This window comes from Spermophilus citellus (assembly GCF_964194105.1).
Source record: "Spermophilus citellus genome assembly, chromosome: 17".
Classification (NCBI taxonomy): domain Eukaryota; kingdom Metazoa; phylum Chordata; class Mammalia; order Rodentia; family Sciuridae; genus Spermophilus; species Spermophilus citellus.
The window spans coordinates 12,177,186-12,190,925 of NC_138199.1; the positions used below are offsets into that span (position 1 = coordinate 12,177,186).

General features: G+C 40.4%; 1 protein-coding gene across 2 annotated transcripts in view; it reads right to left on the reverse strand.

The window, feature by feature from the left end:
• CFAP52 (cilia and flagella associated protein 52) overlaps positions 1–13,740 on the reverse strand; it is a gene marked incomplete at both ends in the record, with an annotated part of 49,392 nt that overhangs the window by 6,315 nt on the left and 29,337 nt on the right. For both annotated transcript variants that reach the window (XM_081271726.1, XM_081271725.1), the window contains 2 exons: positions 1,862–2,007; positions 4,836–4,984. In XM_081271726.1, the coding sequence (XP_081127852.1) occupies positions 1,862–2,007; positions 4,836–4,984 (295 nt within the window). The remainder of the gene's footprint in view (positions 1–1,861; positions 2,008–4,835; positions 4,985–13,740) is intronic.

Below are 13,740 nucleotides of genomic sequence, written 5' to 3' on the forward strand. Positions count from 1 at the left end.
ACTTTTAAACATTCACATCGGCTGTTCAATTTTAATCATTTAAAACCCTACAAAACCCAGCACCCATTTTCTATAACAAATATTTTGTCCTGTCTGTTCTGAAATGAAATCCACAGGTAATACGACAACCTACACATATTTCTAAACAATAAACAAGACACCCTAATTGGAATTTTAAAAAAACATATATGAAAGTTCTTTAGTTATTATAGTAAGTCTTTTAATAGATAGAGGCTGTTACAACAACACCAGATAACAGTAAGACAATCAGATGCTCACACCTTAGAACGAATATGATAGATTTATGAAAAAAGAACAGAGAGCTAGGAATGACGTAGCTCAGTGGTAGAGTGCTATCCTGTGTGAGCTTTGGGTACCATTGTCAGAACCAGGGAGAAGGAGGAGAAGGAGGAGAGCACAACCATTTCATATACATCATACAAGACAGAGAAAGAACAGTGGTCCAGGTGAACACTAGATGAAAAACTAGTGTTAGGATAAATAATTACAGACTGAACTTGATTGGACATGATAAGGGGAAATAGCCTTAATTGAAGTAATGAAAGCATTCTTAAGAGCTTCCTACAATGTCAAAGTAAAGAAAATGAAGCCAGGTGTGGTGGCTTGTACCTGTAATTTCTGCTACTCAGGAGACTGAGGCAGGAGGATCTCAGCTGGAGTCCAGCCTCATCAATTTAGAGAGAACCAGTCTCAAAATACAAAGGGCTAGGGATGGAGCTTAGTGGTAGAGCACTTGCCTAGCAGGAAACTTGAGGCAGTGAGGTTAAAGCATGTGCCCAGGTCACACAGTGGAAGTGGAGAAGTGAAACTTGAGCCCCAGCATTCATCTGAGTCGCCTAAATTCTGCTAATGGCTCCCTCAAGATCTTTCTTCTCTCTGATAAATTCTTCCAATGAGAACTGAGAAAGGAGAAGAGAATGCCCAGTATAGACACAAGGAAGGATTTAGAAGTTTTTTTAAAATGGCTGGGGAATGGAGGGGAGGAGACCCTGACAGAATCAAGAAAGTGAAAGGTGTTTCAGACGCCTGGGAACGATGAAAGGAAAAGATGGAGTGTAATCCTTTCAAAGCAGTGGCCAGAATGTCTGGGGTATTAAAGAACAGATTCTAAAAATATCATCTGTGTTAAAAGATTTTTTAAAAAGTAACTGGGCATCATGGTGCACATCTGTAATCCCAGCTACACTGGAGGCCGAGGCAGGGGGATCAAAAGTTTGAGGCCCATATCAGCAACTTAGTGAGACCCTGTTTCAAAATAAAAGTAAAAAGAACTAGGGGTGTGGTTCACGGGTAGAGCATCCCTGGGATCAATCCCTGGTACCAAAAAGGAAAAAGAAAGTGGGGGTGGGGAGAAAGAGGGAGAGGGGGAGAGAGAGAGAGAGAGAGACAGAGAGAGACAGAGAGAGAGAGAAAGGAGGAGGAGGAGGAGAAGGAAGGAAGGAAGGAAGGAAGGAAGGAAGGAAGGAAGGAAGGAAGGAAGGAAGGAAGGAAGGAGAAAGAAAAGATAAAGTATACAACTATGGTTCTCAGAGGAAAGAACAAGTGTGTGAATAAACCAATTTGGATCCATTTGGATCCATAACTTGATTCCATATAGAGTGCTTTCATATTTGTACCTTAAATATCCTGTATGTAAACAAATACACTGATGTCTATTTATGCTATTATAACTTTAGTTGATGATATATTTTAGAGTCTCATCAAAATTCTAATTTGGCCCTGCCTGACTCCTAGTACAGGTACATGTTAAAAAATCAAATAGATGGTGTCCTATGAGTTAGTTACTCAAACTGATGGGTTTTTATAAATAATAATAATAATCTGTTTTCAAGAACAATACCTCCCCTTCCCCACCACCACTGATGACCCTTCTACAGTCACTGGTGGTCGCGATGGCGGTCACTCCGATCCTGTGGGCGCTGTTAATGACATACATCAGCCGGCCCGTCTCGGGGGCGAAGGCGCGGATTTTCCCATCGTCCCAAGCTGGCGTGGGAGGAAGACAGAAGGCCACAGGGTCAGCGCAGGCCCCCTTTTTGCAGACCGAGGCTCCCCTGCATCCTGAACCAGAGTCCCAGTGCGGAGTAGTGGTCTGGAGGGAAGGGACAGCCAGCCGCCACCCACTTCCAGGAACCAGAAGCCCTGATGCATCAAACCACTCACACCTGGCTGAGGGAAAGGAGGGGTCCCTCCAGGTTGAACCTGCCCACAGGTGCGTCCCAGGCCAGGTGAGGGCAAGTGGGGAGGGGAGGGAGGAGGAAGGACGGCCCCCACCACCGCATGAGCCGCAGCCAAGCACACACAACTAGTCCATGTGATACCTGGGATGTCATTAATAATCCCCAGAGCTACCACCGGCTTGCCACCCACACCCCACCTTTAAATCCGATGTTCCTCCCCACTTTCTTGCCATCTTTCTCGGCTTAGTAAAAGTCTCCACCATCATCCAGCCAGCTGCTTAAGCCCAGAACCTCGGGGTTATTCTTGATTCCTTTCTATCCAGCCACCCAACCTAATCCGACAGCCAGTCCATCCGCAAGTCCCATCCCCTCTACTGTTAAAAACACCATCTTTCAACCCCTCTGCTGGCAGCACCTTATCCAAGCCTCAGTCACCTCTCTCCTGGATTATTTTACCAGTTTCCTCTCTGGCCTTTTAATTTGCTTCCAAGCAGTCATCTATAGATGAATTAACTGTCCCCCCCCCCCATGACCTTTGTAAAACCAGGTCACCTTCCTGATCAAGAACATCTCAAAGTGCTTCTTACTGAAACTAGAATGAAAATCCAAATTCTTTATCCTGCAGAGTCACTAGTAACAACCCACCCACCTCTTCCATCTCCCTGAGGCTCCACCCCAACTGTAATCACTAAGCTCCAGACACGCTGCTGACTTCCTTGTTATTCCTCAAATATACCAAGTGACTTCCTACCCGTTGGCCTTTGCACTTGCTCTTCTCTCTGCCTGGAATGCCTTCCCCCCAGGTCTTTTCATGGCTGGAAACTACTCATCAGCTTTAGCGTCACCTCTTGACTTTAGCAATTTGAAACAGGATGCTCAAGGTAGATAGGTCCCATTACAGTGAAGATTTGAGGAAGTGAAAGCAATGGGGGAGGAAACCTTGGAGGTGTTTGGGGGGAGTGACTTTTCATGAAGATCCAATGGCCAGAGAAAAGCCCTAAGCCTGATGTGTTTAAGGAAGACCAAAGAAGAAAGTATGGCTGGAGATGGGAGGCAGTAAGAAAAAAATCAGAGCTCCTGGTGCCTGTGATTTCAGGCTAGAGATTGTAATCCCAGCAGCTTGGGAGGCTGAGGCAGGAGGATTGCAAGTTCAAGGCCAGCCTCAGCAATTTAGCAAGACCTTGTATCAAAATAAAAAAAAAAAAAAAAAAAAAGAAGGGCTGGGGGGAAGGCATTCCAGGCAGAGAGAGCTCAGTGGTAAAGCAAAGCTCAGTGCAATCCCTGGTACAAAAAAAGCAAGAAGGAAGGAAGGAGGGAGGGAAGGGAGGGAGGGAAGGAGGGAGGGAGGAAAGGAAAGGAAAAGAAACCAAAGGCAAGAAGGTAGATGTGGGAGAGGAGAGAAGGTTGTGCACGGTCTTTGCAGTAACTACATCTGCCCAACCTACTGCTTCAGTCTTCTCTATATCAGTTTCCCTGAGCTCCCCCCTGCCCCCAACTGAGACTTTGTCTTTCAGAGGGTAAAAGACTTTTGAGCCCTGTAAATGTCAATGATCTGAATTAACATTGCATTTTGTTTCATTTTGCAGGGCTGGGGATTGGCAATCACTCTACCCCTGAGCCATGCCCTAAGCCCTGACTTAGCATTTCAAGACAGATTTCTGGCTTCTGTGTTGAGAATAGACTGGGCAAGAGTTGAAGCAGAGAGCCCTGTTAGGAAGCTACTGGAGTCACTTTGGGGAGAGATGATGGTGGCTGAGATGAGGGTAGAGGTGAGAAGTGATGGAACTTTGATATACCTTCAAATGAGAGCCACCAGGGCAGGGAGGTGGACCCAAGAGAAAAGCAAAGGCAGTAACAGCTCCAAGATTTTTGTTTGCTTGTTTTGGTCCTGGGGAAAGCCAGGTTCTTTCTTGTACATAGAATATAAATTATCAATATATATGAGTTATCCATAAGTGCTCTACCACTGTGTTACACCCCAGCCCACACTCCAAGGTGTCGGACCTGAGGATTTGTCAGCTCTTGGAGGAACGTAAACCAAGAGCTCCTGGTGACCACTCTGTGGAGAAGAAATGCAGGTGGGTGGGGAACAGAACCAAAAAAAAAAAAAAAAAAAGGACTAAGATGGGTTCCTGCTGTCAATTTTGTAGCTGCGCCTGAAGATGAACTTGACCTTCATCCATGTGACCCAGTAAAATTTACTTATTGACCACTGGAGAAATTTGCATGTGGATTAAACATAAAACAATCTTAATAAATTATCCTTTCATAGGATAATATTTTTAGATTTTTAGATTATACTGAAGTGTTTAGAGGTGGAATATCATGGCATCTATAATATGTGTTAAAAATACGCAACGATTGGAGAGAAGAAAAATTGCTTATTTGGTTCTTCCTGGCTCAGACAATCTCCCAGCTGGAAGGGGACTTTGAGGGTAGGCTGAAGAGAAGCAAAGAGGGGAGGACAGTGGGAGGCCGTCCCAGGGTATCTTCACATAACGACTAGTGGGGACAGAGGGACACAGATGGAAACCACAGCTAGAGCTGGGCTGAATCTTTTTTCTTCCCCAAGACAGAAGGGCGGCCACCTCCGGGAGAGACAGGCAGGGCCGAACCTTAGCAGGGAGAGGTCACCTGAAATGATGCTCTTGCCATCTCTCATGAAGTCGAGGCCATGGCAGGTCATGTTGGGCACAGTGATCCGCAGCAGCTCCCTGTTGGACATCGTGTGCCACACCCTGATGTCTTTCTTGGCACAGGTGGCAAATAGCTCAGCAGTGCCACTGCAAAAAAGCCATCGAGAGATGAGAGAGGCAGTCGAAAAAGACTCACAGTATTTCTCAGAGGCGGATGTGGTGCGATGAAGGGCGGGGGTGTTTTAGATACTAATTCCGGGAAGGCTTGGTGATCTTAGAGATCCTTTGTGTGAACTGGCATTGGATGCCCTCAAACTATCTGTGGGAAATCTTTTGTAGTTCTTTCTGTTCAGGAAGGGTTGGGACCAAGTCGCTAAAAAAGAAAGTCAATTTGAAATCTAAATCTTCGTGGACTGTAAAATAGCAACATTTCATTTTTAAAAAATCAGTTTATTGCGGTACAATTGACACAAAAGGCCATACATATTGAATGTATGTAACTTGATGAGTTGTACACACTTGGTGAGTAGCATTTCTTGAGATAAATACATCCATCGCATATCTATAACAAACGAGGAAACCCTTTCCTGTAAAGTAGAAAAATTTATTAAAGTGTCTTTTTGTTTTGTTTTGTTTTTGTCACTGGGGATTGAACCCAGGGATACTTTTACCACTGAACTACAACCCTAGCCCTTTTTATTTTTAGTTTTGTGACAAGGGTCTCACTAAGTTGCTTAGGGCCTTGCTAAATTGCTGAGGCTGGCTCTGAGCTTGCCATCTTCCTGCCTCAGCCTCCTGAGTCACTGGAATTACAGGCATGCACCATTGTACCCAGCTAATTAAAATTTCAAGGAAGAAAATGACAATGGTGATAGAATTCACATATGCAGATAACCCAAGACCCTTCTTTGGTTAGTTATCAGAAAACATGAGATTATAGACAAAGAAGAGTACCCCAGAGGGATTGTCTGTCAGGCTCAAAAGAAAAATAAAAAGTAATTTGTACATAGACTATAAATTATAAATATACATGAGTTATCCATAATCTTTGATAAGAAAAAGGGGTGTGTGGGGAGAGAGTAAACTGGTTTAGAAGTTTCAAGCTAGTCTCGGCAGAGACCAAAGCTACCCTTTAGATGTGAGCACTTCTCAGGCATTTTCTACATTTCCTCACAAACATATTTAAAAAAGGGAAAGAGATGGGCTGGGGATGTGGCTCAAGCAGTAGCACGCTCACCTGGCATGCCCGGGGCGCTGGGTTCGATCCTCAGCGCCACATAAAAATAAAATAAAATAAAGATGTTGTGTCCACTGAAAACTAAAAAATAAATATTAAAAAAAATCTCTCTCTCTCTTTAAAAAAAAAGGCAGGGGAGAAGAGCACCTCTCTCTTATTTTAAGATCCACTTGGTTTCCAATTAATAGAAAAACTAAGTGGATCCCTTCTACACATTTGGGGCTCAGAATTAAAATTATGAGCAGGACCAGTAACTTAGAAAGGATACAGGTCAGAGGCAGGCAGGAACTGCAGCGGAGCTTCTGCCAGGCAGTCCTGATAGACAGAGACCCAGTCAACCCTATATTAGAATAAATGGATTTTAGAAAGTAAGACCTGTTTTATATCAGATAGTGCCTTCAGAGAATGAGCTCCTCCTTTGGGGAAAGTGAGCTCTTTTTCTGTTGTTGTTGTCGATGGACATTTATTTATTTATTTACATGTGGTGCTGAGAATCAAACCCTGTGCCTCACACATGCTAGACAAGCACTCTACCACTGAGTCACAACCCCAGTCCAGAAGGGGCTTTTAATGAGACATATGGAGGCTCATGAAAATCCTTTATCATGAAAAAGAATGCCCCTAGAGAACTTTCCCAATTCCCCACCTTTGATGGGCAATCCACTTCTTCAGCAATCTCAGGCAATCACTTGGGCCTAATCTGAAATGAGCCACTCAAGTAGGAAACTGTACTGAATTTAGAATCAGAGAGATTAAGGTCCAGAAAGAACCAACCCAACTGGAGCATGAAGATGCACTAGGTCCACAGGCTCCCTCCTTCCCACTTAAAATCCTACAAAATGAAGATATAGAGAGAGTTAGAGGTAGATATAAATATATTTTCAGTGACTCATAAATCATGGAAAGGATAGCTTCATCTCTGCATGAACCCTTTGGTTGCTGCATAACAGGGCAAGCTCACAGGGGAACACAGGGTCAGGCTAAAACACTGCCGTGGGGAGCAACAGGAATATCAGCTTGTGCACACCATGGGAAAGACAAAATTTGCAGTTTGAATCCAGGCCAGTAATCCCTGGAGAACACAGTTGCTACAACATATTGTATGTAATGGCAAGTTTTCAGTGAAAAACTCCCAGATATGCAAAGAACCAGGACAATGTGATTCAGGAAAAGGCGGTCAAAAAAACTGATCCTGGGTTGGGGGTGCAGTGCAGTGGTAGAGCACACATGTTTAGCATGTGTGAGGTCCCAGATTCAATATTCAATTCCCGGCATGAGAAGAAAAAAAAGAAAGAAAAGAAACTGACTCCAAGTAGACCCAAGTATTAGATTGACAGATTTTCAAAGGGACTACTTACAACTTTTAAATATATTCAAAATATTAAGGGAAACTATAATATCAATAAGCACACAGGTAATCTCATCAGAGAACTAGAAATTATGTATGTATTATGATCATGTATTTTGTGACAATTATATTTCTTCTAGAGGTGAAAAGTACAAAAACTGAAATAAATTTACTATATGGGCTCATTTGGAGATGGTGAAAGAATCTACATACTTGAAGCAGATGTAATAGAAATTATAAAATGTAAAAAGACAGAAGAAAGAGAAGTGAGCAACCTGAGAAACCAATGGGAAGGGCTGGGGACCTAGCTCAGTTGGTAGAGTGTGGGGAGCATTCTGAATGACCCACGCCTTCCATTCTGAAACAAGAGGCCTAGGCTCTGACCAATCACTACATTTCGCATTGATTCAGTTCAGGAAATTGAGGGCGTGTCTTTAGATGTAGGTGACACCCCTTGGGTTGAATTACACTCACCTGCCCCTTGTAACCCTGCCCCTTCTGGCCTTTTTTGGATAGAACTTTTTAAGAACAAGGGTCCCCCCAATAAAAGCCCACTTCGAACATGCTCCCTCTCTCTTACCAGCCTCCTGTGAGGGGCAACAGTAGAGTGCTTGCCTTGCGTGTACAAGGTCCTGGGTTCAATCCCTAGCACCACACACAAGAAAGAAAGAAAAGAGAGAGAGAGAGACAGAGAGAGAGACAGAGACAGAGACAGAGACAGGAAGGAAGAAAGAAAGAAACCCATGGGAAAATATCAATTTTTTTCAACATGTATAATTTGAATCTCAGGAAGACAGGATTTAGAAAGGGTGATTTTTTTTTTTTTTGGAAGAATAATGGCTGAAACCTTCTCAATTTGGTGGAAAACATCTGTTTACAAATTCAAAAAGCTTAATAAACTCCTAGCAGGATAAACACAAAGAGAAAGACACTTCACAATCAAACTGACAAAAGGCAAAAACAAAAAGATAATCTTGAAAATACATAAAAAGTGACACATTACAAAGAGGGGAAGAATAGTGAGAATACAGAATGACTCCTCATTAGAAACCATGGAATCCAGAAGGCACTGGAACAATGTATTCAAATGTTAAAGTTCTTAGGCTGAGAGGGAAAGATAACAGATGGCAAGTAGCTCTATAAAAATGAATGAAGAGTATCAGAAATTCTTGTAGATAAACACATGCACATGCATTTTTTTTAATTTCATTTCTTAATTTCCTTAAAATATCTGTGATTATTTAAAGCCAAAACTATAATATTGTATCAAGGGATATATTTCCAAGTAGGTAAGAAGGAAATATGTGAGATCTAAAAGAAATGTACTGTCTTAAGATTCTTATATTTTATTTTACTTGAAGTAATTTAATGTTTACTCTAAGTAGACTATGTTAAAAGTATATACTGCCATCCTTAGAACAACCACTAAAAAAAAAAACCCAATGCACAGATACATAGCTAGAAAGCCAATAGTAATTAAGTAGTAAAATGTTGAAAAAAGTTAACTGACACAAGAGGAGGCAGCTAAGATGCAACAGAACAAATAACAGGTGAAGAAGAAAATAAATTACACTAAATGTAAGTGCACTAGATATTCCCAATATAAAGCAGAGATTTTCTTTTTCTTTTTCTCTTTTAATACTAGGGATTGAACTCAGGGGCACTTGACCTGTAAGTCACATCCCCACCCCTTTTTTGTTTTTTATTTAGAGACGGAGTCTCACTGAGTTGCTTAGTACCTCACTTTTGCTGAGGCTGGCTTTGAACTTGTGATCCTCCTGCCTCAGCCTTCTGACCCACTAGGATTACAGGCATTTGCCATGGCACCCAGCTAAAAGCAGAGATTTTTTGGACTGAATAGAAAAGCAAGAATCAATTATATACTATTTCAAGAGATGCACATTAAATATAAATATATACGGTCAATAATAGGATTAAAAGGATATATCATGAAAACTGAAAGCAGAAAGGTTGAATATGCATGTTAACATCATACAAAAGAGCCAGGCATTGTGGCACATCCCTGTAATCACAGTGACTCAGGAGGATGAGGCAGGAGATCGCAAGTTAGAGACTAGCCTCAGGAATTTAGGGAGCCCCATCTCAAATTTAAAAATAAAAAGGACTAGGGATATGGCTCAGTGGTAAAGTGTCCCTGGGCTCAATCACCAGTACCAAAAAGTAAAAAATTAAATAATAATATTATCATATAAAACACACTTAAAATCAAACAGAATTACTAAAGATGAAGAAGAATACTTAATAATTATAAAAATGTCAAGACAGCAGGAAGATGACAAATAATTTACAACTCCTAATTAACAGAGTTTCAAAATATACAAAGCAAAAACTGATGGAAATAAAGGAAGAAATCTTCATTCATGGCTTGAGACTTTTAACACTTCTCTCAGTAACTAATGAAACAAGTAGACTAGAAGTCAATAAGGATAAGAAGATATATATATGACACTAGATATATATATATGACACTAGAAGATATATATATATATATGACAACATTAAAAGTTTCCACAGAGAAAAAATATCATCTCCAAAGTATAGGTAGTCATATAGGGATAATGATTCATGCAGCTACATCCTTATGATTTATGTACTTTCTGCATGCACATTGTACTTCATTCAAATTCTTTTTACACCTTTACAAACTATCATTCAAATCTGAGGGTAAAACAAAGACTTTCAGATAAATAAGAAGCAACTTTTCCATACAAAGACTATCTCTGAAAATGTGGTTTATATACACTATGAAGTCTTATTTGGCCATAAAGAAAAATGAAATTGGGTCGTTTGCTTGAAAATGGATGGAACTAGAGACCATTGTGTTAAGCAAAATAAGTAAAACTCAGAAGGTCAAGGGTTTATATTTTCTCTCATATGTGGAAGCTGGAGAGAAAGAAAGAAAGATAGGGGGCTGGGGATGTGGCTCAAGCAGTAGCGCGCTCGCCTGGCATGCGTGCGGCCCGGGTTCGATCCTCAGCACCACATACAAAACGAAGATGTTGTGTCCGCCAAAAATTAAAAAATAAATATTAAAAAAAATTAAAAAAAAAAAGAAAGAAAGATAGTTGTGGTGGGGCAGGGATCTCATGAAAATCAAAGGGTGCTGGGGAGGAAGGGTTAACTGCTGGACAGTGATATTGGCCAAGTCCCATTGTTACACTGTGTCCGTGTATGAATATGTAACAACAAATCCCATCATTATGTACAACAACTATAATTCACCAATAAAAAATGTGGAAAGAGGAAAAAAAGATTGTCTCTGAATTTTCAAAACAGAAGAATCTAAGAGGATTCCACTGGCGTGTGAAACAAGCATAACAAAAGCAAAGAACATAATTTAGTTAAATCTAAGTACTTACTTGGAAAAAAAATAAGCAATGATAATGTAATATGCATCTATAATTCCCCATTAATTTTAGCATGGGAGATAGTAGAGGAATGATGGAGAGAGAAATAAAAATATACTGATTCTTAGCTGGGTGTGGTGGTACACACCTGTAATCCCAGCTGCTGGAGGTCAAAGCTGGGGGATCACAAGTTGGAGGCCAGTCTGGGCAACTTAGCAAGACCCTGACTCAAAATAAAAAGGGCTGGGGATGTTACTTACTGGTAGGCTGCTTGCCTGACAGGCATGATCCCCTGGGCTTAATCCCCATTAACACACACACATAAATACTCTTGCTTTTATGGAAGACAGGATATCAATGTTTGTAAATTCCAGTGTTTGACAAAAACATTTATTTGAATACGTATATTAAAAGTTAGCCGGGCATGGTGGTGCATATCTGTAATTCCAGCAACTCATGAAGCCATGGCAGGAAAATCACAAGCCTGAGGCCAGCCTCATCAACTTTGCAAGACCCTCAGCAACTTAGCAAGACCTTGTCTCAAAATAAAAATTAAAAGGACTAGGGAATGTAGCTCAGTGGTAAAGCACCCCTGGATTCATCCCCAGGACCTGAAAAAAATAAGGATTACAATTAAATGACTAAAATAAATAGTTTCCAAGTTGTGTGTAGCAGGGAAGAAGGTTGGGCCAAATAAAACATAATCACTAAAACAAAAGACAGGAAAAGAAAAAAAGGAAACATTAAACTTGAACTCTCCAGGTACAGGCCCACCTCCCCTGCCTAACTATTTTTCTTTTCTTTTCTTCTTCTTCTTTTTTTTTTTTTTTTTTTTTTTCTACACTAGGGATTGAACCCAGGGCTACAAGCCCTCTACCCCTGAATATATCCTGGCCATTTTTATTTTATTTATTTATTTTATTTTGTTTTGAGACAGGGTATCACTAAGTTGCCCAGACTGGTATAGAACTTATGATCCTCTTGCCTCAGACTCCTGAGTTGCTGGAATTACAGGAGTATGCTGCTATGCCTGGTCTGACTTTTTCTTACATCTGATACTATCCAGAGAGATTTTCCCATGATTTCCAAAACAGAAATTATGATTCAAAAGACATTCTTCTATATATTTATAAGGCCCCTGTTTCACTCTATGAATATGGCCACAGTCTTACCATCTCCCTTGCTTGACAAAGACCCTTCTAGCCCTCAGCTTTGTAAGTTGATCTCATATATATATAAATTTATGCCAACGAGATAGAATGGGTGCATTTTAGGAATATACAAATTGCCAAAATGGATGATGCAGAAAGGCATAACTATTCATAAAAGTAAAAAAAATATGGAACCAACACAAATAGCCATCAGTGAATAAACAGATAATAAAGCAGAGCCATATAATGGAACGTATTGAGCAATAAAAAAGGAGTGAAGTACTGATGCATCCTATATAGATTGTTCTTAAAAACATTATGTTAAGGGAAAGAAGCCAGTCACAAACGATCATACGTATTATAAATGTCCAAAACAGGAAAATCCCATTGACAGTGTTTGCCCAGGACTGGGGGATGGAAAGAGAGCAAAGAAGGATGAGCAGTGAATTGTTGGCAGGGTTTAGTTTTGTTTTGTGTTTTGAAGGATAATGAAATGTTTTAAAAATTAGATCGGTTGCGGCCATGGTGGCAAATCTTTGTGACTATGATCAAAACCACTGAACTGTATACTCTAAACGGTTGAACTTTCTGGTACTTCAATTACATTTCAATGAAGCTTTTTGTATAAAGCCAAGGAAAGAAAAAAAGGAGAAGTACAAAAACTTGAACAACAACTATACAAAAATCGAAAAGATCATTGAAAAATCTACCTTGATAAAAAGCACAGGGACCAAACAATTTCAAAGATTGAATCTACCAAGCTTAGAAAAAGAGGAAAAATTGAGACAGAAATGATCCCAATTCAAATAAAGACTCACTTAATTGGAAAGCATGTGCCATTTACCCATTAGAAATATTTAGGAGAACTGAATCACAAGGAATTAGGGAACCCAAACTACAGCTCATTGTCTCAAGGGCTTTCTTTTGTTGTTTTGTTTCATTTCTGGTGTCATGAATTATTTTAATAGACTTCCTATCTTCTTTGTATGAGTTACACTGGTTTTCCCAACTCAAATCTGGACTTTCTTAGAATGTTGACTTTTTAAATAAACCCCTCATGGAACGGATATGTGTCTGCCAAAACTTTTCTGTTTGGTTAGTCGCTTTTCTGTTACAGTGCTAGGGATCAAATCCAGGGCCTTCAGTCTGCTAAGGAAAGCTTCTGCCACTGATCTGCATCCCCTTCAGGGTCTGAGTTTTTGAAAATAAGACTTGCTGACCTATAGAACAGTGATTTTGAGTTTTATAAGTTCAGGTTGAACACTGAGGAAGTTCAGAGCAAAAACCTGTCTGACGAGTTGCATGGGATGGATCTCACCAAAGACAAAATGTGTTTCAAAGTCAAGTAACGGCAAACAATGATGGAAGCCCTTTTGGACATCAAAATTGCTGATGGATATTTGTTTTACTTGTTTGGAGTGAAATTGACCAAGAATTATAGCCATTAGATGCAGAAGAGCTCATGTCCACCACCATGAAGTCTGTCAAATCTAGAAGACACCCAGAGGTCTTGAAAAATGACTGGACAGAAATTTGGGAGAAAAATATTGCTAAGTTGTTTGTTTGTTTGTTTGTTTGTTTTCAGATGGCATTGGGAAAACAGAAAAGTTTTGACAGGCACATAACCACTTTCCATGATGGGTCTATTTAAAAAGTCAACATTCTTTTTTTTTTTTTTTTTTTTTTGGTACTAGGAATTGAACCCAGGGTGCTTACCCACCAAACCACATCCCTAACCCTTTATAATATTTTATTTAGTGACAGGGCCTCGCTAAGTTGCTTAGGGACTCGCTAAATTA